Genomic DNA, 26,498 nt, shown 5'->3' on the forward strand with positions numbered 1-26,498 from the left:
GGGGTTCATCAACTCTTTATCAGTAATGTTCTGACAAAGACCAATTTACATTAACTATAGTTATATACAGCATATCAAGGGAGTACACAGGAAAATCAGAACACAAGACTTCATCAGCTAACCAGAGTTCAAGTTTGCTCTTATGAAGACATACAAGAAAACAAATACACTGAAGCATAAACAAAACAAAACAAAAAAATCAGAGTAACACATTCCCGAAGGAAAGATACAATAAAGATCTTAATTTATAATATGCATAATTATATAATTTATTAAAATTAATACAACTCATGTACATAATATTAACATGGTAGTCATTAAGTTTGTTAAGCACTTCAACTACTGAAATGTTAAAACACAATGAAAACTGTATTAACCAACTTCTCCATTAAGGGATCTAACCTAGCTCACTAGTTCAGGCTGAACATTCACTCTCCAAAGTACTTCAGGCATGCAAAAAACAGGGCTAACAGGTTTAATCTGTTCTTCTCTCAAAAGTGACAATCCAGCAATTCCAAACAGAGTATGAAAGGGATCTACCGTATCTCCTGGCCTATCTGCAAATCCTCCTGTTTCCTCATCTTGACATGGGAGGATGAAACTGCAGAGTTTTTCTCTATCAATCCAATGAAGCCTTTCAATTATCTTTAGGAAAGCCAACACCCACCATGAATAACATACGTCTGGTTACTTCTCTGGGCCTTACATTGAATCTGCCTGATGGAAGCTGTCGTTCACAAAACCACCAACCGGGTAAATCAGAATTTACTTGGTGCAACTGACTAGTAATAGACAAGAATCCTGCCCAGCATGGGATTCAGAACCTGGCCTGCAACCAAATCCACCATCAAAGTTCATACATGATAAATTCAATTGCCTTTTCCACATTAATAGCATCCAACTTCCCCAATAGAGCCAAAGTTGCCATTGCACAAAAAGAGAATCTCGTATCAGTTTTCCCCCAAGTATCTCCAGCAAAAGAACCATCTTCTTTCTGTAGACTCTGAACATATTCCACAACTTTATTTATGTCAGTAACATTAATACTATCATAGAGAGTAAGTATCTGAACAGCACTAAGAGTATACAAAAGATGAGGACCACGTCCAATACTAACACTTATTCCACCACACTCGTGTTGACACGACTGAATACATGTCAGAATTTCTTCACTATTCATGCAGTGTAGTTGTCCGATGAGATCTAGGTCAGACCCCAATAGATGACACTCATTCTCAGATACTCAGACACGCAATATTCATAACCATCTTTCTTTGAGCCATAGGATACAATATAATTTCCCTGCTTCTCCAGTAACAGGGTGTCAGGTGCATCTGACTGAATAATAACATCCTTCTGCCATGTACCCCTATCCACTCTCCTACTGATGTATCTAGACAGCAATACAAAACACGTCCACACTCACCATAACCCTGATCTTGGTTTTTCTAATGTTGAGTTTTAAGCCAGCTTTTTCACTCTCCTCTTTCACTGTCATCAAGAGGCTCTTTAGTTCCTCTTCACTTTCTGCCATGAGGGTGGTGTCATCTGTGTATCTGAGGTTACTGACATTTCTCCCACCAGTCTTGATTCCAGCCTGTGCTTCCTCCAGCCCAGCGTTTCGCATGATGTGCGAGATAGTCATATGTCATGTGATATCTTGTTCTTTGGGGACTTCTGTCCCAGGTGATGAATCTAAACCCCTCAGTAGGTAGCCTGACTCCTAATTAAACCTTTCATGACCTTTAAACCCTGCACGAGCCATTGCCATTCCTCCTCCCTACAAAGCCGCCTCCCTTTGGGGAAAACAGCCTGCGGAGGAGCTCTGTAATTGCAGCTTTTAACACTTACTCCCTTTCTTCCGGGGGCAGCATTCTAATTTTCAGGGAAATCATCTCTCCCTAGTCTCTGTCCTTGAGGTCAGGTGTGGTTTGTGCTTCTGTCTAGAGGGGGTTCAGGCACGTGACCCAGGTCCAGTAGGCATATATCAGAATGAGCTCCGCTCCGAAATTACACCCATTGGGGAAGGGGAGAGCACCTCATCCAAGCTGGTCCACTGAGAATCAGCTCTGAGACTTTCTTTTTCATTTTAATTTTATTTATTTTTGGCTGTGCTGGGTCTTTGCTGTGTGGACTTTACTATAGTTGCAGCACGTGGGCTCAGCAGTTGTGACTCCTGGGCTCCAGGGCACAGGCTCAGTAGTTGTGGCGCGTGGACTTAGTTGCTTTGCAGCATGTGGGGTCTTCCTAGATCAGGGAATGAACCCATGTCTCTTGTATTGGCAGGTGGATTCTTCACTCACCACTGAGCTACGTGGGAAGCCCCGCTGAGACTTTCAAATCACTGAGAAAGAGATACTTTCTGTTTCCGAGGCTGAATTCCCAAAGCTGCTGCCACCACACCCAAGGGGAGAATGGGCCTGAGAATGAAGCTGCCACACACGTTCCTGAAAGTGAGCACCTGGAAGCCGACCCAGCCTGGGACTGTTAGGCTGCTAACGCTGATAGATGCCCTTTTCTGCTCAAGCCACCTTGCATTTGGTTTGTCATTCGCAGAGGAGTTCATAGACTGTCCTTTGAGATGGATGACCTCAAATGTCGTCTTCTCTGTGAAGTGTTTGCAAATCCTCACCCCTACTTGAGTCAGTTTCTCACCAGTGTGCCCTTGAGGCCTGTACTTCCCAAATGGGCTGTGTTTCCATCTGCCAGCCCTGCCTGCGGGGCTAAGGGCCACATGGCAGGCGCTGTGTAATGTCTCCCCTGCCCCTGCCCCTTGGAAAGACCAGGTTGAGTGGCCCTTCCACAGACAGTCAGTGAAAGAGCAAGGCCACGTTGCAGCTACTGACCACTCCTGCCCTTTTCCCCGGGGAGGGAGTCCAGCCTCCTTCTGGGGACAAGGCAAAAATTATGATAATACAAGACCCCTGAAAGGATAGTTAGGGACTTTAGAAAGGTCATGAACACACTGTTCTATTCAAAATGGATAACCAATAAACAAATGGGACCTAATTAAACTTAAAAGCTTCTGCACAACAAAGGAAACTATAAGCAAGGTGAAGACAGCCTTCAGAATGGGAGAAAATAATAGCAAATGAAGCAACTGACAAACAGCTAATCTCAAAAATATGCAAGCAACTCCTGCAATTTAATTTCAGAAAAATAAACGACCCAATCAAAAAATGGGCCAAAGGACTAAAGAGACATTTCTCCAAAGAAGACATACAGATGGCTAACAAACACATGAAAAGATGCTCAACATCACTCATTATCAGAGAAATGCAAATCAAAACCACAATGAGGTACCATTTCATGCTAGTCAGAATGGCTGCGATCCAAAAGTCTACAAGCAGTAAATGCTGGAGACAGTGTGGAGAAAAGGGAACCCTCTTACACTGTTGGTGGGAATGCAAACTAGTACAGCCACTATGGAGAACAGTGTGGAGATTCCTTAAAAAACTGGAAATAGAACTGCCATATGACCCAGCAATCCCACTGCTGGGCATACACACCAAGGAAACCAGAATTGAAAGAGACACTTGTACCCCAATGTATACCGCAGCACTGTTTATAATAGCTAGGACATGGAAGCAACCTAGATGTCTATCAGCAGATGAATGGATAAGAAAGCTGTGGTATATATACACAATGGAGTATTACTCAGCCATTAAAAAGAATACATTTGAATCAGTTCTAATGAGGTGGATGAAACTGGACCCTATTATACAGAGTGAAGTAAGCCAGAAAGAAAAACACCAGTACAGTATACTAACGCATATATATGGAATTTAGAAAGATGGTAATGATAACCTTGTATGTGAGATAGCAAAGAGACACAGATGTATAGAACAGGCTTTTGGACCCTGTGGGAGAGGGAAAGGGTGGGATGATTTGGGAGAATGGCATTGAAACATGTATATCATATATGAAATGAATCACCAGTCCAGGTTCGATCCATGATACTGGATGCTTGGGGCTGGTTCACTGGGACGACCCAGAGGGATGGTATGGGGAGGGAGGAGGGAGGCGGGTTCAGGATGGGGAACACATGTATACCTGTGGTGGATTCATGTTGATGTATGGCAAAACCAATACAATATTGTAATTAACCTCCAATTAAAATAAATTTTTAAAAAATGGATAACCAAGAAAGAATAAGAAAAACAAAAACAAAGATAAATAAATAAAATGGATAACCAACAAGGACCCACTCAGGGTACAGCACTCTGGAACTCTGCTCAGTGTCACGTGGCAGCCTGGATGGGAGGAAGGTTCGGGGGAGAGTGGACACATGTATATATATGGCTGAGGCCCTTTGCTATTCACCTGAGACTACCGTGACATTGTTAATTGGCTATTCCCCAATACAAAATAAAAAGTTTTGGGGGAAAAAAAGAGTAATATAAGACCCCTGGTTGCCTTCTAGGGGGTCGTCTCCCTTTTATTTATTATTTTTGGCCTCATCAAGTGGCCTGTGGGATCTTAGTTCCCTGACCAGGGATTGAACTCATGCCCCTTGCAGTGGAAGGGAAGTCTTTACCACTGGACCATCAGGGAAGTCCTTCCCTTTACTAACATTCACAAGGAGACCAACATTGGCAAACACATATTGCTTTATTTAGTGTTTCTCTGGACTGCAGAAGTGTCAGCAGTGGGCTGAGACCCGCAGAAGGGCAGAGGCAGCTGGGCAGCCCCCAGGCCCTCTGGGGAGTTGGGGGTGGGGGTGGGGGAGAAGCAGCAGAAAGAGGTGATGCCCCTGCAGCTCCTCCCAAGGCCAGCCCCTTCCCCAGGCTCCCAGGAGCCAGTGAAGGCCCTGCGTCCTTAACCTGGAGCCAGAGTATACGGGTAGGGTGTTTGTCATCCTAAGGCATGGACTCAGGTGGGCGCGCTCCTCCCACCTGGTGGCCCCCAAGGCTGATTGCTGGTCAGGAAGCCACATGCACCCTTAAGACATGAGCCTGTTTCACGGGGCCCCCAGTCCGTGGGAGACGCAGTGAGGTGTGCTGAGGACAGTCTGGTTTTGCCCCAACCTGCTGGATCACCTTGGGCAAGTCCCTTCCCCTCTCTGGGCCTCTATCTCTTGCTCCGTCACACCAGAAGACTCGACTAGGTGATCTCCCAGTCGTCCAAATCCTCTGCTCTGAGAGTCCCCCCTTTACTCCAGGATGTCCTCAGGCTGGGCTGATATTAGAAGGGCATTTTTAAGGCTGGACGGAGAGGCAGGCAAGGGTGGTTTTAGCCCCCAGGGGGATATCGGAGTGGGCTACAGGTGGACAGGCAGACAGACAGACAAGGTGCCAAGGGAACGGGGAGGAGAGAGGGACCTGGGCAGGGAAGAGGGCACCAGGGCCCATATCGCCCACCCTCTCGGCGACATTCCCTGCCCTGCTGAGTCAGGGAAAACACATCCAGTGTGTCCTGGCGGTGGTGGGGGTGGAGGGTGGGGGGTGGGCGGACAGGGCTGGGGGAACCGGTGGGAAGATGGCTTTTTTAAAAAATAGTTTCCTATAAAGCATCAAAAAAATCTCAGAGAAAAATCTCAGCAAAAGTTCCCTTCTCTCAAATATTTGGCATTGGCAGTGGGGCTGGCGTGGCTGCCTCTGGCCCCGGCTCTTCCTATTGCTGTGGCCCGGCCTGGCCCACTCCTGGGGCAGCTTCCTGCGCCCCTGCTGCCCCCTCGAGGGAGGGCCACGCAGGAGGCGGGAGTTTGTCGGTGGGCTTCGAGGTGTCCCTGGGTCCCTGTCTGGAAGCTCGAGTCTTTGGCAGCTGGAAGGGAGGAGGGGATGAGCGAAGCACTGGGGGGCGGGAGGGGTCCAGCAGGCGCCTTCATCACCGCGAGTTCAGCCGCGGAGCCACCTGCGGGCACCAGGGGAGAAGCCCAGTGGTGAGCAGGAAGCAGAGGTGCTCCGGGCACTGGTCTTCGTGAGTTAGACACCTGGTAGCATACGCTGGGGCGGGGAGGGGGCAGGTCCGGAGGCCTCGGTGCTGGAGACTCAGCCCTTAGATCCTGCTGCCCCAAAGAGAGTGGGCCTCTCTCCCCATGCTGCCCTCTTTATGACCCTCTGCACTGGTCTCTGGCGCTCAGTGGGCAATGGGATGAAGAGTGCCCTCTGGATCGAGACCCACAGGGAGGTGCCCAGGCTCTGTCCAGGATGGCCGAGGGAGGAAAGCCTGGCCCCCAGAGGCTCTGCCCCGGCCCCACACTCACCACAGCCAGGTGCCCGTTCTTGGCCTTGGTGATGAGCAGCTCTGAGCCGGGTGTGAAGTCAATGATGCCATCCCTGCCGGGCCCCCCTGCGAACGTGATGCTGCAGAGAAGCGGGTGTGTGAGGCCTGCCCCCTGCACGTGCACGGCCCGCTCAGCAGCCCTCCCTGCCTCACCTGCCCTGGTTGATGTTGATGTTGTTTACTCGGTCAGCGCTGAGGGCCGTCTTGGTCAGGGTCTCGATCACGTGGTCACTCTGTAGCACCACGTCCCCCTGGGGGCCCACACAGGGACGGGGTCAGGCCCTGCCCAGCGCTTAGAGGACCCGTCCCCTCCCCGCCTCCCCAGACCCCGAGGGGCACCTTCTGCTTATTGTCCTCACGCTGCACGTGGAGCACAAAGAGGCTGTCACTCAGGCTGCTGACAGAGATTCCTGGGGGGAAACGGCAGAGGTCAGGGATCAAGGAGCAGAGCAGGGCCCCCTCTCTGGACCCAGCCTGGACTTGGGCTCACCGGTCAGGTTGGTGTACTCTATCCTCTGCTTGACCTTGGCGTCCTCCACGATGACCACGGCATTGGGCGTCAGCAGCAGCTGCCGGGAGCGCGGCTTGTAGCCCTTGCGGTCATACTTCACGACGGGCACGGCGTACTGGGGACAGAGGGTGGGTGAGGGACCTCCTCACCCCCTGCTCAGGCCCCGACCCCCACCCACGCAGCCCTTGGGCAGCTGAACTGTGTGGGACTGAGGGCTGCTGGCAGGGTCTCACCTGGATGGGCTCCGAGCCCAGGGCCTGCAGCACTCTGGGGTTGATCTCATCTGCACCTGCAATCCAGATAGGGGAGTGAAGGGGGCGTGAGCGGACGAGAGAGGGGACCAGGCTGCTGATGGAGGGTTTGTGCACTGGAGGGGTGGGGGCTCACCGAGCCGCGTGCTGATGAAGAGTCTGGGGACACTCTGGGGGTAATTGTCCTTCTTGCCCTTGAAGATCTCACTCGCAACGGCCTTTTGCTGCAGCTGAGGAGACACAGCAAAGAGGGCGGGGGATGTCAGAGAGGTGGGGCCGTCACAGCACAGCAGGAGCCTGCTGAGACAGGAGCTGAGACCACCTCCCTCACCCTCTCTCTGGCCCTCAAAGCAGGAGGCTAAGCCCTGCCACCAACACCCCCCTTCAGCCCCTTCTCTTACCCCCATGCCCACCAACCGAGGCAGAGGCCTCTCCAGAAGGGTCATGACAGTGCTGTCAGGGTCCAGGCCCCACTTCGGGAGTTATTCCATCATCACAGGCCCTGGAGCCCCTGAGATTCCACTCTGGCCAGAGATCTTAAAGTTGGCTGACACTAAGGCTCAGAACTACTGTGGGGCTTCCCTGGCGGTCCTGTGATTAAGAATCCGCCTTGCAATGCAGGGGACATCAGTTTAACCCCTGATCTGAGAAGGTCCTACATGTCTTGGAGCAACTAAGCCCGTGGTGCGCCACAACTATTGAGTCTGTGCTCTAGAGCCCGGGAACCACAGCTCCTGAAGCCCTAGAGCCTGTGCTCTGCAGCAAGAGAAGCCGCCGCAACAAGAAGCCTGTGGACCACAACTGGAGAGCAGCCCCCACTCAGTGCAATTAGAAAAAATCCTGAGCACGGCAATGATGGCCCAGCATAGCCAAAAATACATGAAATTATGCCCAAAAAAACCCAACTACTGCAGGTTAACTCTGCTGGGTGGGTCCTTCATCATCATCCGATACCGAGTTGGCAAATACAAGGCCCATCAGTCACCAATGTCTCTCTGGAACTATTCTAACAGACTGATGCTGCAGCCTTTTTGACACAGGACTCTGGGTAGCCTCGACCAGTCCAGTGCAGCTGCTCTACAAGATAAACTCTATTTGCCTTGCAAAATCTACTCCAGTCTCCGCTTCACATAGGAGGCCAGACAAGGGCCTGGATCAATTCAAGGTTGCACGGTAAGTCAGGGCAAAGGTCCTCCAGGCCAGCTCTCTTCCAGTACCAGCCCCCCACCCCGCCCCCCCAGTACCTGCCTCCCAGCCCCATACCTGCTGCTTCCATTCGGGGCTGATGCTCCGGCAGTATTTCCACACCATGTTCTTCCGGCACAGCTCCCGCAGCAGCTCTGAGGCCTGTGGGCGAGAGGGAGGTCAGGGCAGCCTGGCTCCCTTCCCTCTGCGGACAACAGGCACGTGCCCATCATCGGGTCTTGGCCTAAGTGGCACCCCCCTAAACCTGGACCACCCTTCCATTCCTGAATTGTTTCTCTGCAAAGAACTCGCTCTCCGTGGCCCAGCTCCAAGTCCCTTCCCTTCCCATGGATCCTCGGGTCACATGGTTATTAGGTCCCTCTGCTAGGTGAGTTGGTGGTCCCCCAGTCAGCAGGGAGAGCCCACGGACCTCACGCAGGGCAGGTGGGGGCGTGGGCCAAGAAGTGTCCAGAATATTCCGGGGCAGCTGCCGCCGAAGGTTGAGCAGAAAAGAGGTGCGCACATGGTCCACGAAGAAGGCATTCTCGGGGCAACGGGGCGCATGGCGCAGGATGAAGCCCTGGATGAGCCTGGGGGCGGGGTCCGACATGGGTGGAGGTGAGAAGCCTGGTGGTGGATCGGCCCCACACCCTGCCCTGCAGCCCCTGCGTGGCGCCCAGTGCCCACCGCCGGATGGTCTGCGCCGCCCACTTCCTCCTGGCCGCCTTCCTCCGGCCCAGTGTTCCGCGCCACCATGACTGGATGCAGGTAGCTGTGGAGACCACAAACAGCTGACCTCCTCTCTTCCCATGGTGGCCCACCCTAGCCCCAGCCCCCACCGTCCTGAAGAACTCTGGGCACCCGAACCTGATCGCTTCACCCGGAGGAACTTCTGCCGGCAGTGAAAGCCCCTCCAGGTGGCCTGGATCTTCGTGGCTGTGGTTGGGAAAGAAAGTCACTTGGCCAGAGCGAAAGGGACCCAGCTGGGGGCCCGGCCCTGTTAAGAGCTCACTGAGTAAGGGGAATGGCTGAACCAGCTTCGAGTGCAAGGATAAATAAGTGAAGGAGAGTACCAGAAAGGGCAAGGGCTGGTCTAGTGGTTAAGACTTTGCCTTGCAATGCAGGGAACATGGGTTCAATCCTTAGTTGGGGAACTAAGATCCCACAGACCGTGAGGCAACTAAGCTTGAGCTGTGCAACCAGAGAAGCCTGTGCGTTGCAACAAAGACCCAGAATAGCCAAAAGAAAAAAAAGAGCGAGCGAGAGAGGGAGCAAAGCAATGTGGGAACATGCTGAGTGCGTGTCCGGGAGCAGACGAGGCGGGCAGCCCGATGTGGGCGTGGCAGACGCCCTGGAGAAGAAGCCCGAATACAGTGATTTTTTTCCCACTTCCCAGAACGACCCCACTGGACAGGAGGGGTGGAGCCCCTCGCTCACCCAGGCTCTGCCGTCGGAGCTCCAAGGCGTCCTCTGTGGCAAACAGGGTCTTGGGGAAGCGGATGAAGATCTTGGTCCTGGGAGGGCAGCAGTGATCATCCCCTGGTTGCCACCCCCGTACCCCTCAAACCCCAGGCATGGGCGCCACTCACCTGCCCATCTTGTACTCTTCCGGCTTGTAGCCCAGGTGCCTGGCCAGCACAGTCACCCCATCCTGGGGCCGTCCTGGCCACGTGGGCCATGTCTCTGGGCACAGTGACTTGTACCTGGTAACAGGAGGAGCGGAAATGCACCCAGGGCCCCGCTCCCACCAGCTCTCTTCTCTGGGAGCCCAGATCAGCTTTCCTGATCCCACCAACTCTCAGATCACAGAAAGTCGGGGAGGTAGCTCTGTTACTACCTCTACTTTAAAGATGAGAAAATTGAGGTTTCTCATCTGAGATCCAGCCAATCAATCCTAAAGAAAATCAATCCTGAATATTCATTGGAAGGACTGATGCTGACGCTGAAACTCCAATCCTTTGGCCACCTGATGTGAAGAACTGACTTGTTGGAAAAGACCCTGATGCTGGGAAAAGACTGAAGGCAGGAGGAGAAGGGGCCAACAGAGGATGAGATGGTTGGATGGCATCACCGACTTGATGGATGGGAATTTGAGTAAGCTCCGGGAGTTGGTGATGGACAGGGGAGCCTGGCGTGCTGCAGTCCATGGGGTTGCAAAGAGCTGGACTGAGAGACTGAACTGAACTGAACATCTGCCTAAGGTCACGGGCCTAGGAAGACATGCCTGGTGACTCCTCAGACCCCTGACTCGGGATAACCACGAAGTTGCTTTCTGAGCTGACTGCAAACTCTGTCCCCTTCACAGGCTTTTACTGTCTCCACTGGTGATAGGTATGTGAATGCATGCCTCATTGGACCCCTGACCAGCTGCTCTGTGAGGCCAGGGCCTGGGTGTGGGGAGGGCTGGTCTTTGCCCTCTCAAGCTTAACATTAGGCCTGCACCATGGAGGGACCCCTGGCGTGGCTCCCACCACAGCTGAGGGCTGTCCTCCCGCCCAGGATCTCGGAGGCTCCCACCCTTCCACCCCTTCCCCCTGGCGCCAAGCCAGGCCCCGCCCCCACCTCTGCAGGAAAGCCTCGTATTTGCGGCGGTAGGCAAAGCCGGCTCTGCGCACGCGCAGGTTCTCCATCAGCCCTAGGTACTTCACCTGGTGCCGGATCAGCACCTCATCAAAGCGGCCTGGGGGCAGAGATCACCGGCTGGTCAGCGGGCTTTGACCAGCCTCTGCAGGGGGGGCCCAGCCCCCACCGGCCTACGGGGTGAACCTACCGGGCTGCTTGGAGTCGTTGGGCTTGATGCAGCGGACATAGGCAGGCTCTTTTGACTTCAAGATCTCTACCAGCTCCAGGAGGCTCATCTTGAATTGGGTGGCCACCTGGTCAGCCAAGATGAACAACAGGAAGGTTGGTGGTAGCTGGGCTGAGGCCACGGACCCCTGCAAATGCCCCTCCCTGCGCAGAACCCCACAGACACCCCTCCCTGGGGCAAAACACCACCAGTTCCCACAGCTAGCCCTGCCCTTCGTAGACCTTTTTTTTTTTTAATTAACAATTCTTTATTGCAGCATCTGCAAAGGTCAGATTTCTGAAGCTGATGAAGATGGTGCAGCATTTCCAAGTGAAATGTTACAAGTTTTCTTTCTGTGGGGTAGGGGATAGCAGGAAGGGTCTTCGGGAAATAACCCTTCAGCTGAGAATGAAAGGACAAGTAGGAGACAGCCAGAGGAAGAGAGGCAGGAACGGCATTCGGGCAGAGCAAGACAGTGAGCGAAGGCTTGGTGTACACAGGGAACTACAAGCTGCAAGGATCTAGGCGGGGAGTAAAACAAAGCATCAGAGAGGCAGGATCATGGTAGGACTCGGGAACCACATTAGGGAGACTGAACTTTATCCTGAGGGAAAGAGGGAGCCAAAGAGGGATCTGGAGGGAGAGAGGAACAGGAACAGATCTGCCTTTTGGAGTATCTCTATAGCACATGGGGGAGGGTGGTTGGTAAGAACAGGTGGGAAGACAGAAGACCAGGGAGGAGGTTGACTGGCTCAGAGGACTAGAACTGGAATAAGGGTTATGGGGAGGGGGTGAAAGGAAGGGGTTTTCAGGCAGCAAAAACTGGCAAGATCCAGCAGTTGTTAGTATGAGGGCAATGGGGGAGGCTAAGGAATCAAGGATGTGGCCCAGGCTTCTGTCTTTCAGGACCTGGTGGAGAGTGGTCCCTGCCTTGAGTTAGGGAAATAGGAGATGCATGCCTGGGACACTGGACAGTCAGGGTGCATCACAGACTAGTGGGGTCTGGAGTAGCTGCGGGTCCCTGGGAGGGGTCAATGGAATCTCTGGTTTGCTGGAGAGGCCGGGACAGGAGTGGGTGTGTCCTCACGAGGGTGGGGCTGAGAACCATCAGGGAAGGGGTGGGGTTGGGGAACCAAGGACAGGGTCCCAGGGAGTCAGACTCTGGGCAACACTGCCACCACGGCCTCCCTGCCAGCATGTCTTGGCCTGCAGCTCCCTGGCTTCCACCTCTCCCTGACCTTGCTTGTCCTGGGACTGCCCTAGCCTCCGCCTGCCAAGCCTGGCAGCCACACCTCTGGGCACAGCTCACTGGATGGAGCATTCCCCTCGTCTGGTACCACTGGCCAGATCTGCCTTCCCCCCGTTGCTCTCCTTGAAAATGGCACTTTGTGGTCCACTTCCTGGTCTTTTTTGGACTGCATTCCTGTGTGGGGCTCTGCAGGGCCCTCCCATACGTCTGACAAGCATCTATACTCATTCCCAAGTTACCTCAGATGCTTCCTCCTCCAGGAAGCTTTCCCTGACTCCCCTCCCCTCTTCCACTTCCACAGGCAATTTGCTGCTCCCTATTGTAAGTTTCCATAGCACCCATGCACATTTCTAGGACAGCATGTGTTCATTTTTATATCCTAAGCGCCCAGTGATGTCCACTACAAGTATCCTCTGCAGGGGAGTGAACGCATGCAAGCGCCCGCACAGACACAGGTGTGCATACGCGCATCCACACTTAGAGATGTTACATGCCCAGACACCCATCAAAGTGGCACAGATGCACCCAGGGGCAGCCCCCCAGACACACACACATGTGCACCCAGGCGCCAGCAAACACACGGACTCACACACACACTGCCAGCTCCCAGCTCAAGCGGGCACTGGGCCCGCTCACGTGTGCACGCACACAACCCCTGGGGCCCCCCCGCCTTCACACCGTCTCTGGCCGCTTCTTGTCGCTGAGCTCACTCCGGTCGAAGCACTGGCTCAGGATGGGATTCTCTGAGCTGCACATGGTCTGTGAGGGCAGGGCAGGGGTCATGGAGGAAGCACATGGACAGACCGGTCAGCTTTCTGGGGCAGAGATCATTCAGAGCCCAGACCCCTAGCCCTCTCCCTGGAGGTCCTCCTCACCTCCTTCAGGTTCCGGAAGAGAAGGTCGTTGTTTTTATCCAGAAACCCTGATGGGAGAGAGCAGCCGTGAGAGGAGGCAGAGCCCCTCTCCCAGCCCACCCGGGGGGACACAGCCCCAGGGTCCTCACCGGTCACGTTATAGGTCACCTCCCCAGCATAGTGCAGGAGGCGGAACTCCCCGCGGTCCAGAGATTTCCTGGTCCGCTGGTCAGCCAGCTTGTGCCTGGGGCGACAGGGAGAGGAAGCTGCCAAGGGCTGGCCTGAGCCAGGCCCCTGTCTGCTGAAGAGACTTCAAGAGAGGAACCAGGCATCCAGTAGGAAACCAGCAGGGCGGGGCCTCCTCCCACACAGAGGCCACCAGAGGCTCAGAGAGGTAGATGGCCTTGTCCGGGGTCACATAGTGCCAGGACCGGGACCTCAGCCTTCATGCTGCCACGGCTCGCAGGATGGAGGGCTATTTGGTGTTACCTTTGGCTGTTGCGTGGCTCTGCTCAGAGTGCTGAGTGCTGCCCGCTACGTTTTAAGAATGGAATCAGCCCCCAGGAGACTGCTGCTGCTGCTAAGTCGCTTCAGTCATGTCCGACTCTGTGTGACCCCATAGATGGCAGCCCACCAGGCTCCCCTGTCCCTGGGATTCTCCAGGCAAGAACACTGGAGTGGGTTGCCATTTCCTTCTCCAATGCATGAAAGTGAAAAGTGAAAGTGAAGTCGCTCAGTCGTGTCCGACTCTTCGCGACCCCATGGATTGCACCCTACCAGGCTCCTCTGTCCATGGGATTTTCCAGGCAACAGTCCTGGAGTGGGGTGCCATTGCCTTCTTGCCTTAAGCATGTTTATGCCCTTTAGCCCATTTTTCTACTTTCCAAGCAACTAACCAGAGAGACCAGGCAGAGATTTAAGGCCCAGGGATAGATATTCTGTTTTCCCAGCAGAAATCCAGAGGCTGGACAGGGCCCCAAGAGGCCGGGTGAGAGCAGTGGTGTGTCTGTGTGTTAGAGCCGCTGGAGGAAGTGTTTTGAGGAAAGTTTTCTGTTTGATGATACAGGAAGATACTCAGGATATAATATTATCCTGAGTCCTATATACAATAAGCTCTCAACCACAAAAAAGAAAAAAAATATATAGAAAAAGGCAGGAAGAAAACGTCTCAAATTATTAACAGTGGTGACCTCTGGGTGACAGGCTTACAAGTGGCTTTTGCACACCTTCCAACTTTTCTCTGAGAAGGGATGTTCTTTTTACAAACAGAAAAAAAAGGTGTTTTTCTTTTTTTTTTTTTCAGGCAAGGCTTTACTGCAACCCCTGTTGCAGCCCGTGGGGAATGAGAACAAACAGGTTCCTCGCTTGCTTGCCCCAGAAAAAAATTGCTCAGGAATTCCCTGGTGGTACACTGGTTAGGACTCTGCTTTCACCGCTGGGAGTCAGGTTCGATTCCTTGTCAGGGAACTAATCTGTGGCCCTGGGCCTGAAGCCCAGCTCTGGACTTGATGTGAGATAACCTCCGGCAAAGGGCTGCACCTCTGAGAGTCTCAGTAAAACCTCCTCCACAGGTTGCTTCTAGTTAGAGGAGGTGATATGATCAAAATATGCAAGGCAAAGCTGGGATAGAGGGGCTTGTTTCTTTTCTCCCGTCATCCCGTTTTAGGGGATTCCTTAAATAAAAAGGAATTTCCAAGTAAGGAGGCTAAAAAAAAACACCTTAGCAAGTTTCATTCTCGAGCGGCTTGAGGAGGAAGAAGCATTCCTTGCTTATTACTCAGGAGGCACCAGGAGCCTCAGCTCTGTGTGCCTGGCCATCATTGGCACCTCCCCTGGCCACCTCCTTGTGGCTGGCACTTTATGGGTGAGGGGGTTCCCAGGCTTCGACAGGCTCTGGCCCAGGACAGCCCCCAGCCCCACTCACGTCAGGAAATGTGGATGGTGCTTGACTGTGTCCTCTAGCTTCTCCAGGAAGGTCAGGTCCGTGGCCTCCCCGGGACGCAGACACTCCTCGTCCTGGGTGGGTGGTGGCAGAAGGTGAGGGGTGTGTTTTGGGGAAGAACTGGAGAGCACAGGGACTCAGGGGCCCCAGCGGGAAGCATAGACACTCCCTCACCCTCCACACACAGCCCTGTTCTGTCCCTCATCAGGCTCCTAGGACTCTGGCCCTCTGCGGACAGGCCAGCTGGGAGAGTGAGGGGAAAGGGGTGACGTAGTCCCGCCCCAGCCCCCAGAGGAGCAGATGGCTCACCAATATGGAGATGATGCCCTTGAACTTCTCCTCCACCAGGTCACAGATAATCTTGTTGTTGAAATACTGGACCGGCTCCCACTAAGGGGCACAAGGGGAGAAAGGCATCACCGTGGGGTCGTGGCACCTCCCCTGGGGACACCCAGGCCTGGACCTTGACTGCATGTGGGGCCACTCGAGGGTGGGCTTGCACTCACCGCAATGCCCTCGGCTTCATACTCCTCCTGCTCCGACTTGAGGGTGAGCTCGATGAAGAGCTGCTGCAGCTTTTCGTTGCAGTAATTTATGCAGAACTGCTCAAAGCTGTGAGGGAGACAGAGGCATCCTCAGTAATTTAGTCGAGGGGTGGGGGGCGGGGCGGAACAAGGCCCCAGCGCCAGCCGAGGGAAAAAACACAGAGCGGGACCCAAGCGGCTGGAAAGTCACTGGCAGGAATGAAGGAGGCTGGGGGAGAGGTGAGGGACTAGGGCAGGGGAGACGATGAGAGAGACAGGCAGAGTCAGGGGGTCACTGACCTGTTGTGCTGGAACACTTCAAAGCCGTAAATGTCCAGCAGCCCAAGGACCGTGGTGCTCCGCCAGCTGGGGCTCTCGGCATCCTAGGGCCAGCCGACCAAGAGTGAGGGTCCTCCCTGAACCACCCTCCCTGCCACTTGGGGAGCAGCAGGGGCAAAGCTCTCACCTTGGAGGCCAGCGACCTGTTGATCTTCGCGACCAGCCAGGTAAAGGTGCGACTGTACACGGCCTTGGCAAGGGCGTCCCGTGCATACGCAGCCTGTTCTAGGTTCAGCGGGCTCAGGAGCTGTAGGTGGAGGGTGAGATGGGAGATGAATGCAGTCCCTTCCCACCCCTGGCCCCTTTGACTCAGGAAACTGATCACTCTGCCCTCCCTGCCCCCAGTGAGCCTGGTGCTGGCCGGGGGGCGGCCTCCAGGGGAGGACACAGTGGCCCCACCAGAGGGAAACCGGTAGAGAAACAAGAGGTCTCATTCCTGGAGGTGAGTCTTCCTTCCAGCCTTACCCTCTTCCTGTGTGACCTTGGCCAGCTCCCTGTGCCTCTCTGAGCCACCTGCCTTATAAGCTTCCAATATTGCTAAGAGGACCAGCTGAGCAGACCAGGGCAATGGGGGATGATGGGAGTGGGGGCTGCCTTGGAACATCCCCCCCACCCCCTGGCCTCACCTCTTCACCCTTGGCGATGATCTTCCTGTGGGTCAGGGCTTCCCGCAACGTTGAGCCTTCCACACCAAGGAGCTGCCAAGGGGGTGGGTCTGGTGAGGGTGCAGTTCCCCCGCCCCAGCTGCCCCACCCTCGCCTTCTGCTCGCCGCCTCACCCTGGTCAGGTACTTGAGCTGGTTCTCGGTGGTGACCTGAGCGTTGCTCTCCTCATTGGCGGCAAAGTGGGTGTTGCCCAGATGCAGGACACTGGCCACGATGCTTAGCAGGTCCTGGGTTGGGGTGAGGGCACAGGGAGGGGCAGGCGGGGGTTATGGGAGGGTCTGAGAGCCCCAGGAAGGCACATGTGGATGGTCAGCAGGAGCTGGGAACGGTATGGGGCAAGGCGTGTGAGAGGAGACTGCGGCTAGAGTAGAAGCAGGCTGTAAAGGTAGCCTGGGATTTTCACGCGGTGACAGGAGGAAAGGGCGGGCCCCCGACAGAGGTCTCACCTCCACCTCGTCCTCAGTGAAGTCGATGACAGTCAGGGCCTTCCTGACCACCTTCCAATCACTCTTGTCGTTGATGGAGGAGACTTTGGCGCACTGGCCCTGTGGCACGGGCAGAGCGGGCTTACAGCTCTGGCTGGGTGGGCTCCCTGGGTGGCACTGGGTCCCGCCCGCCCGCCCCCTCTACTCACCTTCACCAGGTACAGGTAGCTCTGCGGGTTCCGTTCCAGGCCCAGCCTGCGCAGCGTCTCCTCCTCACCCCCCTCCAGCAGCTGGTAGAAGATGTGGAAGTTCCTCTCCCCGTGATTTTGGTGCACCACCCGGGACTTCTCCAGGAGGTAACTGAGGATGTGGCCGCCCACGGGGGCGCCCTGTGGGCCGGGCAGGATGCAGTGACTGCTCAGGGGGACTGGGGACACAGCCCATCTTCCCCATCTTCCCCTGCCCTCCAGAATATGAATTTCAGCTCTGGCTGCATGGGCTCAGGCACGTCGCCCCTCCTGGCCTCCATTTCTTCCTCTATGAAATGAGGATGCTAAGCCCTTTCTTGGGCTTCCCAAGTGGCACAAGTGGTAAAGAACCCTCCTGGCAACGTAAGAGATGTGGGTTTAATCCCTGGGTCAGGAAGATCCCCTGGAAAAGGGCCTGGCAACTTGCTCTAGTATTCTTGACTGGAGAATTCTATGGACAGAGGAGCCTGGCGGGCTACAGTCCATGGGTTGCAAAGAGTCAGACATGAATGAAGTCCTCAGCACACATACATGCATGCCCTTTCTACCTGGTGGCTCACATGTGGAGGCCCCATAAGCATCTCAAACTCAACAGGTCTGAAACTCAAGTCCTGGCCTCAGCTCCCTCTTCCCACTCTGCTCACCCTTCTAGGGGTTCAGACCAAGAAGTCTGCGGTCCTCCTGGGAGCCTCCCTGTCTTTCACACCTCACGTCCAGTCAGATAGCCAATCCTGCTGCCCTAACCTTCAGAATATCCAGAATCCAGCCACGGCCACCAGACTGGGCCCAGCCACCGTCATCTGTCACCCAGATCTAATAATCATCAGTTTCCTAACTCGTTTTCTTGCTCGGCCTCAGTCTCTACCATTTATTCTCAACAAAGCAGCCAGAGCGATCACTTTAAGAGGAAATTGAGGTCATAATACACTTCTCTTTCAAACTTTTGGGACTTCCCTCGCGCTTCAGTGTACTTCCACTGCAGGGGGACACAGGTTCAATACCTCGTTGGGAGACTAAGATCCCATATGCCGTGAGGCCTGGCCAAAAAATTTAAAAAAATATATATATATATGGTTCAAACTTTCAGGAATTTTCCTGGTGGTCCAGTGGTTAAGGCTCTGCACTTCCACTGCACGGGACATGGGTTCAATCCCTGGTTGAGGAACTAAAATCCTGCAGGCTGTGAGGGCATGACCACACAAACAAACCAAAAAAAAAAAAAATCCCCCAAAATGTTCTTGCCTCACTTCCACTCAAGAGTTTAAAAAAAATTCTTACAAAGACCCAAAAGGACCCACACCATTGAGCCTCCTCTTCCGTTCCTTGGCCCCTTGCTCTCTTCTCCAGCCATTCTGGCCTCCTTGCTGTCTGTGAACACATCCAGCACCTCGTCCATCCGCACCTCTGCGCTGGTGGGGCCTCTGCCTGGACCCTCTCGGGTATATGCACAACTCATTCCCCTGTCTCCATCAAGGCTTTACCAAAAGCCACCTTCTCTATGCCCACTGTATCTGCATTATTTCAAACAGCCAATGCCCCTTCCCCTTGCCTCATTTTCTTTTTTCCTGTAACATGTTTTGGCTAATTTACATTTTTCTGTGGACTATCTCCCTGCTAGTCGCTCAGTCATGTCTGCTGTTTGTGACCCCCATGGACTACAGCCTGCCAGGCTTTGTCCATTGGATTCTCCAGGCGAGAATACTGGAGTGGGTTGCCATTCCCTTCTCCAGGGCATCTTCCCAACCCAGGGATTGAAGCCGGGTCTCCTGCATTGCAGGCAGATTTTTTATCTCCCTGGAGGCAGGATTTCTGTCTGGTTTGTTTCACTTCTGTGTCACTAGCACTTGCAACAGTGCCTGGCACACAGAAGGTGCTCAATAAATGTTTGCTGGTGCCAAAGACCCGGGCCAGTGGGTGCCCACTACATGGGAATCCCATTCTCCCTGCCCTGCCCCGCCCATGGGTACCTTGAAGTCAAACTGCACGTCCATGTACTTCCCAAACCTGCTGGAGTTATCGTTCCGGAGGGTCTTCGCATTGCCAAAGGCCTAGGAAAGGGCTGAGGTGTGAGGGGTGCCTGGTGGCCTCTCCCTGCCCCTCCCACCCCCAGGGGCTGCTGTCCCCTCACCTCTAGCACCGGGTTGCTCTGCAGCAGCCGGTCCCGCACAGCACCACCCCGCTCAGGGGCTGGGCAGGTCTCGGCATAGAACTGCAGCAGCCGCTTGGTGGCCTCAGTCTTGCCTGCTCCGCTTTCCCCAGAGATCATCACTGCCTGGTCCCGGCGCTCCGTGCGTAGTGCCCGATAGACAGTGTCGGCCACCGCGAACCTGGGGCAGAGGCCCGTCAGGAGCTTAGGGGGCAGGGGGGCTGAGTGGCTGCAGGGGCTGGGAATCCCACAGGAAGGACTGGGGGTGTACCCTTGAGGACAGGTGACCCCTCCAGGATGTGGGTCAAGGGAGATCCTTCACAGTTGAGAATGAGAGTCATATTCTGATGGAAAATTAAGGGGATCACTCATGGGTGAGGAGATTGGAAGTTATTCAGGAGAAGATTGAGGTCACTCATGGGTAGGGCTGGGAAGTCCTTCAGAGGTGCAGGTCAGAGGGTCACTAAGGTGGGAGGGCCATGTCCAGGGAGTGTTGGGAGAATAAGTCACAGGTGTGGGAATTCCCTGGTGGTTCAGTGGTTAAGGCTCCACACTTCCATTGCAAGGGGCACGGGTTCAATTCCCAGTCAGGGAACTAAAATCCCGCAAGCCACACAGCAGAGCCAGAAAAATTGTCCTGGGTGTGAGTTGGGGTGGACGATAGGAGGATCCTGATGGGATAGAGAGATTCACCTTGGGTGAGGACTGAGGATATTCCTCAGAGATGTGAACTGTGATTCATCCCAAGTGGGAAGTTGGGTGGAATCATCTCAGGTGGTGATGCTGGGGGGCGGGGGGGGGGATGTCACTCACAGGTGAGGGGGAACCTCATAGAAGCTGACGCCTCGGTAACGCTCCATGTGCTGCCGGCTGTAGATCTGCAGGTCCCGGTAGGGGTTGACGGAAACCAGCACGGGGCCAATGTAGGTCTGGGGATCAGAGGAGGAGGCTCAGAAGTTTCTCCCAGAGGCCCTGGCGCCTCTCCCCCGAGTCCCTGCAGCCCTGCATCTGTGGTCCCCGCACCCCCTCCGCCTTCCCACTCGGGCCTCACATAGATCAGGTTCTCCCGGAAGCGCCGTCGCAGGTTCTCAATGAAGGCAGCCTCGCTGGTGAAGTTCTCCAGCAGCACGAAGTCCTGTACCCCCACCCGATCACGGGCGGTCAGAGCGCTCTCCATGGTGACCCGCACCCCGTCACTGCCCAGGGCCTGCAGGGATGGGCCACGGGAGAGAGACAGAGGCGGCAGGGTAAGGGAAGGCCTCTTCTCCCCTTCGCCACAGCCTGGAGGACTGAGGGGGCAACCAGGGCACGCGGACACAGGGCACACCTGGGAACCAGGTGTACCAGGCTGGGTAGAGAGGGCCCGGATGGCAGAAAGCTGGCACATGGGACACTGAGGACACGGGTTCCAGAAGCAAGACCATCTGGGGCACATGGGGCCTGAACACAGAGGCCCCAGAGGACATGGGGCCAAGGCCACTGAATCCAGGGAGAGGCTGGCTTTATGTAGAGAAAGTTAGGGGTTGGGGGGGTGGTGATGTCATGAGAATAAAAGAAAGAATGCTCTGTTGACCTTGGACAAAACCCCTCCTCTCTCTGGAAGGCGTCCCAAGGAGGAGGACTTGAGGTAGACCAGGTGACCTCAAGTCCCCTAGCTCTAGGCCTTGTGTGACAGGTGCTTTGTAGGACAGACTGCTTGGAGTGAATTCTACAATCACGGTGGGGTTGTCTCTCCCTGTCTAACTCACCAAAATCTCCAGGGGGAGAGGGTCTAGGGAGAGGGTCTAGCAAGAAGCTGCCCCAGGAGAGAGATTCCCCTGGGGCAGGGGCAGGGGTAACCTCACATCCCAGCTGGGCTCACCACTCACCCCAGAAGGGGCCCCTCCCTCCCAGAGCGGAACCACACCCTCCCCGCCAGCTGCCAGGCTCCCCAGACACCCTCCTCCACTGGGAGTCGTGAGAAGTCTCAAGGGAGCAGGGGTTTTACCAGGGAAAACCCAGCTGGCAGCTGGAGCCCATCAGAGGGCAGGAAGAAGCACAGGCTCAACAAGACCCTCACCCCTCACCACACTCTTCAAAAGGGTCTGAGAGCTCTAGGAAATTGACACCAAGAGTGTCAAGGGTCAGGGAAGAAAGAGCAAGCTGGCCGAAGGAGTAGGGATCCCCAGAGAGGCCACCAGGTCTCCTCCAACCGCAGACCGCCCAGATCTCGGGCGAGGGGCACCTCTTTGGGTCTGGCCGTGGCCCTGACTCTTCTAGGCCTGCCCCTCAGCGCCCTCCCCCTCACCCCTCTAATTCTGTCCCGAAGCTGCTGCCAAATCTGACCCAAGCCCCCGCCCCCTTGCCCTCTGGGTGGCGGGTCTGGGCGCTCTCAGCCTTCCCCGGGAGTTATTGGCCCGGCCCGGGTCCGAGCGCCTCGCGGCCCTCCCGGCCTCGGCCTCCACTCTCCTGCAACTTTCCGGGACGTTTTTCCACCCGAAATTCCTGGGCCGCGCCCGCTTCCTGGCGGGGCCGAGGCGGCGCCGCGAGGCCGGCAGGGATGCCTGGGACCCCCCCCCCCGCCCGGCCCTGCCCCGCACCCCTCGCTCACCGACGCCCGGTAGCGCATCCTGCCCGGTCGGCCCGGCGCCCGTCTCTGCGGCCCGCGCTCTCGGCCCGGGGCTCGGCGGCGGCGGCGGCGGCGGCGGCGGCGGCGTCACGCGGGAGGGGCCGGCCCGCCCCCCGTTCCGCCTCCGCTAGGCTCGGAGGCGTGGGACTCCCCGGGCGCCCCCGCCTCGCTCGGGGCTCGGACTCCGGGGTCCCTCTCCAGTGGGCAGGGGTGGGGCAGGCGCTCAGTAGGGGGGGCGGGGGGAAATCTCGCGGCGTGGGTGGGGACAGGGCGGGGGCGGGGCTCCCGGCTGGGCAGGGGCTCCGCCTGAGTCAGGTTTTCCAGGAGGGACGTCGTCGGTTCTCCCAGGGGTGGGGCCCGGAACCCGCGCTGCTGCCGCGTCTACACCGACCCGGAACTCACTTCCGGGCTCGTGTCTACACTGCGCACTAGGCCAGGCTGGGGACTCAACTCACTAGGCAGAGAGGCCCGTGGGTCCCGGAGGAAGCAGGATTTCCCTCCCCCACTCACCCCAACCTCGAGTCCCGGGAAAGTTAAAAATAGAACGAAATGTCCAAATACGGCCGTCGTGCCCAGCCAGGCGGAGCCTCGGTGCGGGGACACTGTCCATCCCCCACGCCGTACAGTCAGGAGGGTGGGTCCCACGTCTTTAAGTCCCAAGAAAATCTCTTGGGTTCACAGAACACGCGCCCCAGGGATGGAGACGGCCACAGGGGGCCTGTGCCCAGCGTCGTTAGTGCAGGGCCTCCACGGAGGGCTCAGCTCTCCATCTGGGAAATCCACGGCCCGATTTCCAGCATTCGGAGCAATACCCTTCCCCTACCCCGGACACTCTGACTAGGGCCACCCCCTGCACCCCCTCCCCTGCCCGTGCCCAGAGGCTCCTCACCTCTCTTCTTTTTCTGTTTGGTGGGGGGACTCCCTCTCTGGTCTCTCTGGATCCTTCCATATTTTCTACCCCGGACACCCTCCAGCTACCCAAACCAGACTCCAGCAGCCCCATCCTCGCTGAGCTCTAGGTTCGCAGTGGGCAGCAGCCTGCGGGACAACCCTAGCTCGGATCCCAGCGCAGGTGGGGGTGCAATGGCTGTGCTTAGTCACTTAGTCGTGTCTGATTCTTTGTGACCCCATGGACTGTAACCCTCCAGGCTCCTCTGTCCATGGGGATTCTCCAGACAAAACTACTGGAGTGGGTTGCCATGCCTGCCTCCAGGGAATCTTCCTAACCCAGCGATCCAACCCACGTGTCTTGCACTGCAGACAGATTCTTTACTGTCTGAGCCACCAGGGAAGCCCGGTGTGATGGCTAGTGCTTCCTGAAGGCTGGGCTACTTCTCACAAGCGGTATGACTGCCAGCAGATCATTTCACTCCTGAGAACCTCTCCTAGAGCCTTGAAATGAGACTAACCTCTGTCTCAAAGGGCTGTTGAAAAGTCTAAGATAAGGCGTCCAGGCACCTCCCAGACCCTCAGTAAATATCACTTCCCTCTCTGGCCAGACACTCTCTGCACAGGCTTGGAGCAGACCTTCAATGCAATGCTAAGTCCACTTCAGTAATGTCTGACTCTGCGACCCTTACGGACTGTGTAGCCCACCAGGCTCCTCTGTCCATGAGATTCTCCAGCCAAGAATACTGGAGTGGGTTGTTGTGCCCTCCTCCAGGGGATCTTCCCCACCCAGGGATCAAACCCGCATCTCTAATGTCTCCTGCATTGGCAGGTGGGTCCTCTACCACTAGTGTCACCTGGGAAGCCAGTGGGAACAGACACACAGAGCCAGGTCCTGGGTCAGACAGGTCACACTTGTTATCTAGCAGGGAAAGCCCCTGAGGCGGGTCCCTCGGCCAATTAGAAAGAGCTCCCCAACTTTACCTCCGCTGCACCTGACAGATAAGGAACCAGAGGTGCAATAATGCAGATGCTGACTTTGTCCTAGGGGGCAGAAGGCAGGGTTAGGACCCAAAGCCCTAGCCTACCCGACACTCCTGGACTTAGACTCCCCGGGGAGGGAGTGAGGTGGCGGCAGGTGCCGGCTGCAGCCTCTTGGGGAAGGCTCATAATTTTGAAAACAACAGCCCGGCCAGAGCCGGCGGAACCCCGCGGCGGGGGGCGCCAGCTGGGAGGTGGGGCCCTCTGGAGGGACTGAGGGGACTCGAGCGCCACCGCGCGCAGCTGGGAGATGGGTGGGAACGGAAGGGCGGGGCTGGGTCTTAAATGCCACCAGCTTCGGGCTTTTGGCGAGAGGAGGCCCCCTCTACGAGGCCCCCAGGGTGAAAATGCAGAAAGGAGAAAGAGCGCGGAGAGGACAGCCTCCCGCTCAGCCGGAGTGGGGAGGTACTTGGGGTACGGGAGGAAGGGGGTCAAGCCGGTGCCCACCGGCAGCACAACTCCGGGGACCGTGCAAGCACCAGGTTGGCGAGGTTGGCCGTGGCCCGCGGGCCCGAGGGGAGGGGCTAGCAAGGGGGCGTGGCCTCGCCGGCGCGGCTAGCGGCTGGAATGAGGGGAATCCGCGCACCGAAGGGTTTGGCCGGCCACCCCCGCCGGAGCCGCTCCGCCGCATTCCCGGGATGCCCGCCGACGCCCCCACAGCCGCCACTTGGTGGCGGAAGGAGGGGGCGGCTAAGCAGGCCAGGCGAGACCGCAGCCCCTGGCCAGCGCCACCGGCCATCCGGCCCAGCTAGGCGGAAGCGCCTGCCCCGGGGGGAGAGGAGTTAGAAAGGCGGGGGTGGGGTGGGGGGGGTGGTGGGTGGACCGAGGGTGTGAGAGATATTAGGGCTGCAGCGCCAGGCGCTTCCTGCGTTCTGATCGCTGTCCTCTGGTACTACCTTCCATGCCCTCGAACTGAGCCTCTGAGGTCTGGATTATTACCTCCATTCTACAGACGGGGATACTGAGGCTCAGCAGACGAACGTCGTGTTCAAGATCCCAGGACTAGTGAAAGAACGGGTGGCATTGGAACTGGAAAGTCTGCCACTGTCTACTCCTGCAGGGCTGCCTGAGGGGAGACGCCTGCTTAGCCCTGGCAGATTTCCCAGCTTCTCTGTCAGGTTAACCTGCTGCCTGCCAGATGTGACCTTCCTTAGTGAACCTGTGACTGCAGTGCCTAGTATCCGCCTTTGGCTGTGTTGTGTGAGTATTGGCGTGTAGGCCTTGGGAATAGCAGCTAGGGAGTGGGCCATGATCTTTGAGTCCCCAGCATTGCCCTGAACCTAGGGGCTGGCTGCAGGCTAGGATGCAACCATGCCTCACCCCTGAGTGACCCAGGACTTATTTTCCAAGGCTGCCTCTAGGTTTCTTTCCATCTGGAGAGCGGTTTCCCCTAAAAGCAGGGATGGGCAGGCCCAGCAGACGTGGTTATTCAGTCCCTGTTACCTAGTATGGGCCAGGTGCCCCCAAGCCTGTCCTCTGGGAGGGTAGTGAGCATCTTCAGGGGTTCCTTCAGGCCAGGGCTATGGAGGTTTGGAGAGGGTGTTCTGAGGACCCTCATATTGCCGCTAGAAACTGATTTCCATTGGGGGTAGCCCCCCGGCCTGTTGGGGCAGCAGAAAAAACCATAGCCTATCTTAGAAAGAAAGTGAAAGTGAAGTCGCTCAGTCGTGTCCGACTCTTTGTGACCCCATAGACTGTAGCCTACCAGGCTTCTCCGTCCATGGGATTCTCCAGGCAAGAGTACTGGAGTGGGTTACCATTTCCTTCTCCAGGGGATCTTCCCGACCCAGGGATCGAACCCGGGTCTCCTGCACTGGAGGCAGACGCTTTAACCTCTGAGCCACCAGGGAAGCCCATAGCCTATCTTACCCCCAGCCAATGCTGGGCACAGAATAGGTGCTCAACTTTTCTTTTCTTTAAATCAAACATATGTTAGGTCTTGGCCCAGGCTGCCCCACCTAGGACTGTTCCAGAGTCAAGGGAACTGTTGTAAGGGGGAATGAAAAGGAAGGACGAGGACTTAGGGGTTCTACCTGATATCTCAGTGGACCCCAGTCAAAGGTTTACACTCTGGCTTCAGAACCATGGGCCTTTTGCCTGCCAGATGCCTCTACCTGGGGGTCCAGTGGAAGTAAACAAAGCACTTTGCCCCCTAACCTGTCCTCCTGGCTCAATATCCAGTCTGTTGAGAGGAGACAGGCACCTCCAGCTAGTTGTCACTGCCGGGCATCAAAAGCCCTGCCCGCCTCCCTCTACTCCTCACACGGAGGAGTCACCACTCGCCAACACCCCCCCCCCCCAACTTTGTTCCGCCATCACTGCTCTGCCCCTGGACGAGGCAAGCAGCCTCCAAACTGGCATCCCTGCCTTCCTCCAATTCATTTTCCTGTAGCCTCCTGTGGTATTTACAAATGCAAACGCAATAAATTAACTTCTCATGTTAAGAGAGTGAAGGTTCCCTATGCCAAGCACACCCACTGCTTCTTGCCAGGCCCCTGTTTGTGGACTTCAGCCGTCCTCTCTGTCCTCAGTTTACCACTGCTCCTGAGTTCCTGTGTGGCCACAGGGGTACCCTCTCCAGTGCCTTCTCTCCCCACGCTTCCCTCACC

The 26,498-nt window shown here is 56.0% G+C and overlaps 1 protein-coding gene, 1 long non-coding RNA gene, 1 other non-coding gene and 1 pseudogene across 6 annotated transcripts in view; 1 reads left to right on the forward strand and 3 right to left on the reverse strand.

The window, feature by feature from the left end:
* Window positions 1–5,351, reverse strand: LOC101102745 (geranylgeranyl transferase type-2 subunit beta-like; annotated as a pseudogene).
* The window catches only part of MYO1C (myosin IC), a 24,030-nt gene continuing 2,124 nt past the window's right edge, over window positions 4,593–26,498 (reverse strand). For 3 of the 4 annotated variants that reach the window (XM_027975148.2, XM_027975150.3, XM_042255485.2), the window contains exons 2-32: window positions 20,404–20,559; window positions 20,166–20,281; window positions 19,335–19,533; window positions 19,174–19,254; window positions 17,168–17,347; window positions 16,980–17,078; window positions 16,647–16,760; window positions 16,495–16,566; window positions 15,996–16,115; window positions 15,830–15,912; window positions 15,512–15,617; window positions 15,315–15,395; window positions 14,988–15,079; window positions 13,213–13,307; window positions 13,085–13,131; window positions 12,888–12,968; window positions 10,943–11,048; window positions 10,735–10,852; window positions 9,762–9,875; window positions 9,610–9,686; window positions 9,040–9,108; window positions 8,860–8,944; window positions 8,603–8,762; window positions 8,251–8,334; window positions 7,124–7,217; window positions 6,970–7,025; window positions 6,716–6,851; window positions 6,565–6,635; window positions 6,379–6,476; window positions 6,206–6,305; window positions 4,593–5,853 (exon numbers count right to left, since the gene is read on the reverse strand). In XM_027975148.2, the coding sequence (XP_027830949.1) occupies window positions 5,827–5,853; window positions 6,206–6,305; window positions 6,379–6,476; window positions 6,565–6,635; window positions 6,716–6,851; window positions 6,970–7,025; window positions 7,124–7,217; window positions 8,251–8,334; window positions 8,603–8,762; window positions 8,860–8,944; window positions 9,040–9,108; window positions 9,610–9,686; window positions 9,762–9,875; window positions 10,735–10,852; window positions 10,943–11,048; window positions 12,888–12,968; window positions 13,085–13,131; window positions 13,213–13,307; window positions 14,988–15,079; window positions 15,315–15,395; window positions 15,512–15,617; window positions 15,830–15,912; window positions 15,996–16,115; window positions 16,495–16,566; window positions 16,647–16,760; window positions 16,980–17,078; window positions 17,168–17,347; window positions 19,174–19,254; window positions 19,335–19,533; window positions 20,166–20,281; window positions 20,404–20,559 (3,117 nt within the window). In that variant the 3' untranslated portion in view covers window positions 4,593–5,826. Of the gene's footprint in view, window positions 5,854–6,205; window positions 6,306–6,378; window positions 6,477–6,564; window positions 6,636–6,715; window positions 6,852–6,969; window positions 7,026–7,123; window positions 7,218–8,250; window positions 8,335–8,602; window positions 8,763–8,859; window positions 8,945–9,039; window positions 9,109–9,609; window positions 9,687–9,761; window positions 9,876–10,734; window positions 10,853–10,942; window positions 11,049–12,887; window positions 12,969–13,084; window positions 13,132–13,212; window positions 13,308–14,987; window positions 15,080–15,314; window positions 15,396–15,511; window positions 15,618–15,829; window positions 15,913–15,995; window positions 16,116–16,494; window positions 16,567–16,646; window positions 16,761–16,979; window positions 17,079–17,167; window positions 17,348–19,173; window positions 19,255–19,334; window positions 19,534–20,165; window positions 20,282–20,403; window positions 20,560–21,942; window positions 22,163–26,498 lie in introns of those variants that run through there. The other variant, XM_027975149.2, reaches the window with a different exon arrangement.
* LOC121820571 (uncharacterized) lies at window positions 24,054–26,333 on the forward strand. Its single transcript, XR_006061126.2, has 2 exons — window positions 24,054–24,294; window positions 24,842–26,333. It is a non-coding gene; the product is annotated as an uncharacterized LOC121820571 (long non-coding RNA).
* TRNAW-CCA (transfer RNA tryptophan (anticodon CCA)) lies at window positions 25,668–25,739 on the reverse strand. Its single transcript has one exon. It is a non-coding gene; the product is annotated as a tRNA-Trp (tRNA).

The sequence above is a fragment of the Ovis aries genome, chromosome 11 (assembly GCF_016772045.2).
Source record: "Ovis aries strain OAR_USU_Benz2616 breed Rambouillet chromosome 11, ARS-UI_Ramb_v3.0, whole genome shotgun sequence".
In the NCBI taxonomy this organism is placed as follows: domain Eukaryota; kingdom Metazoa; phylum Chordata; class Mammalia; order Artiodactyla; family Bovidae; genus Ovis; species Ovis aries.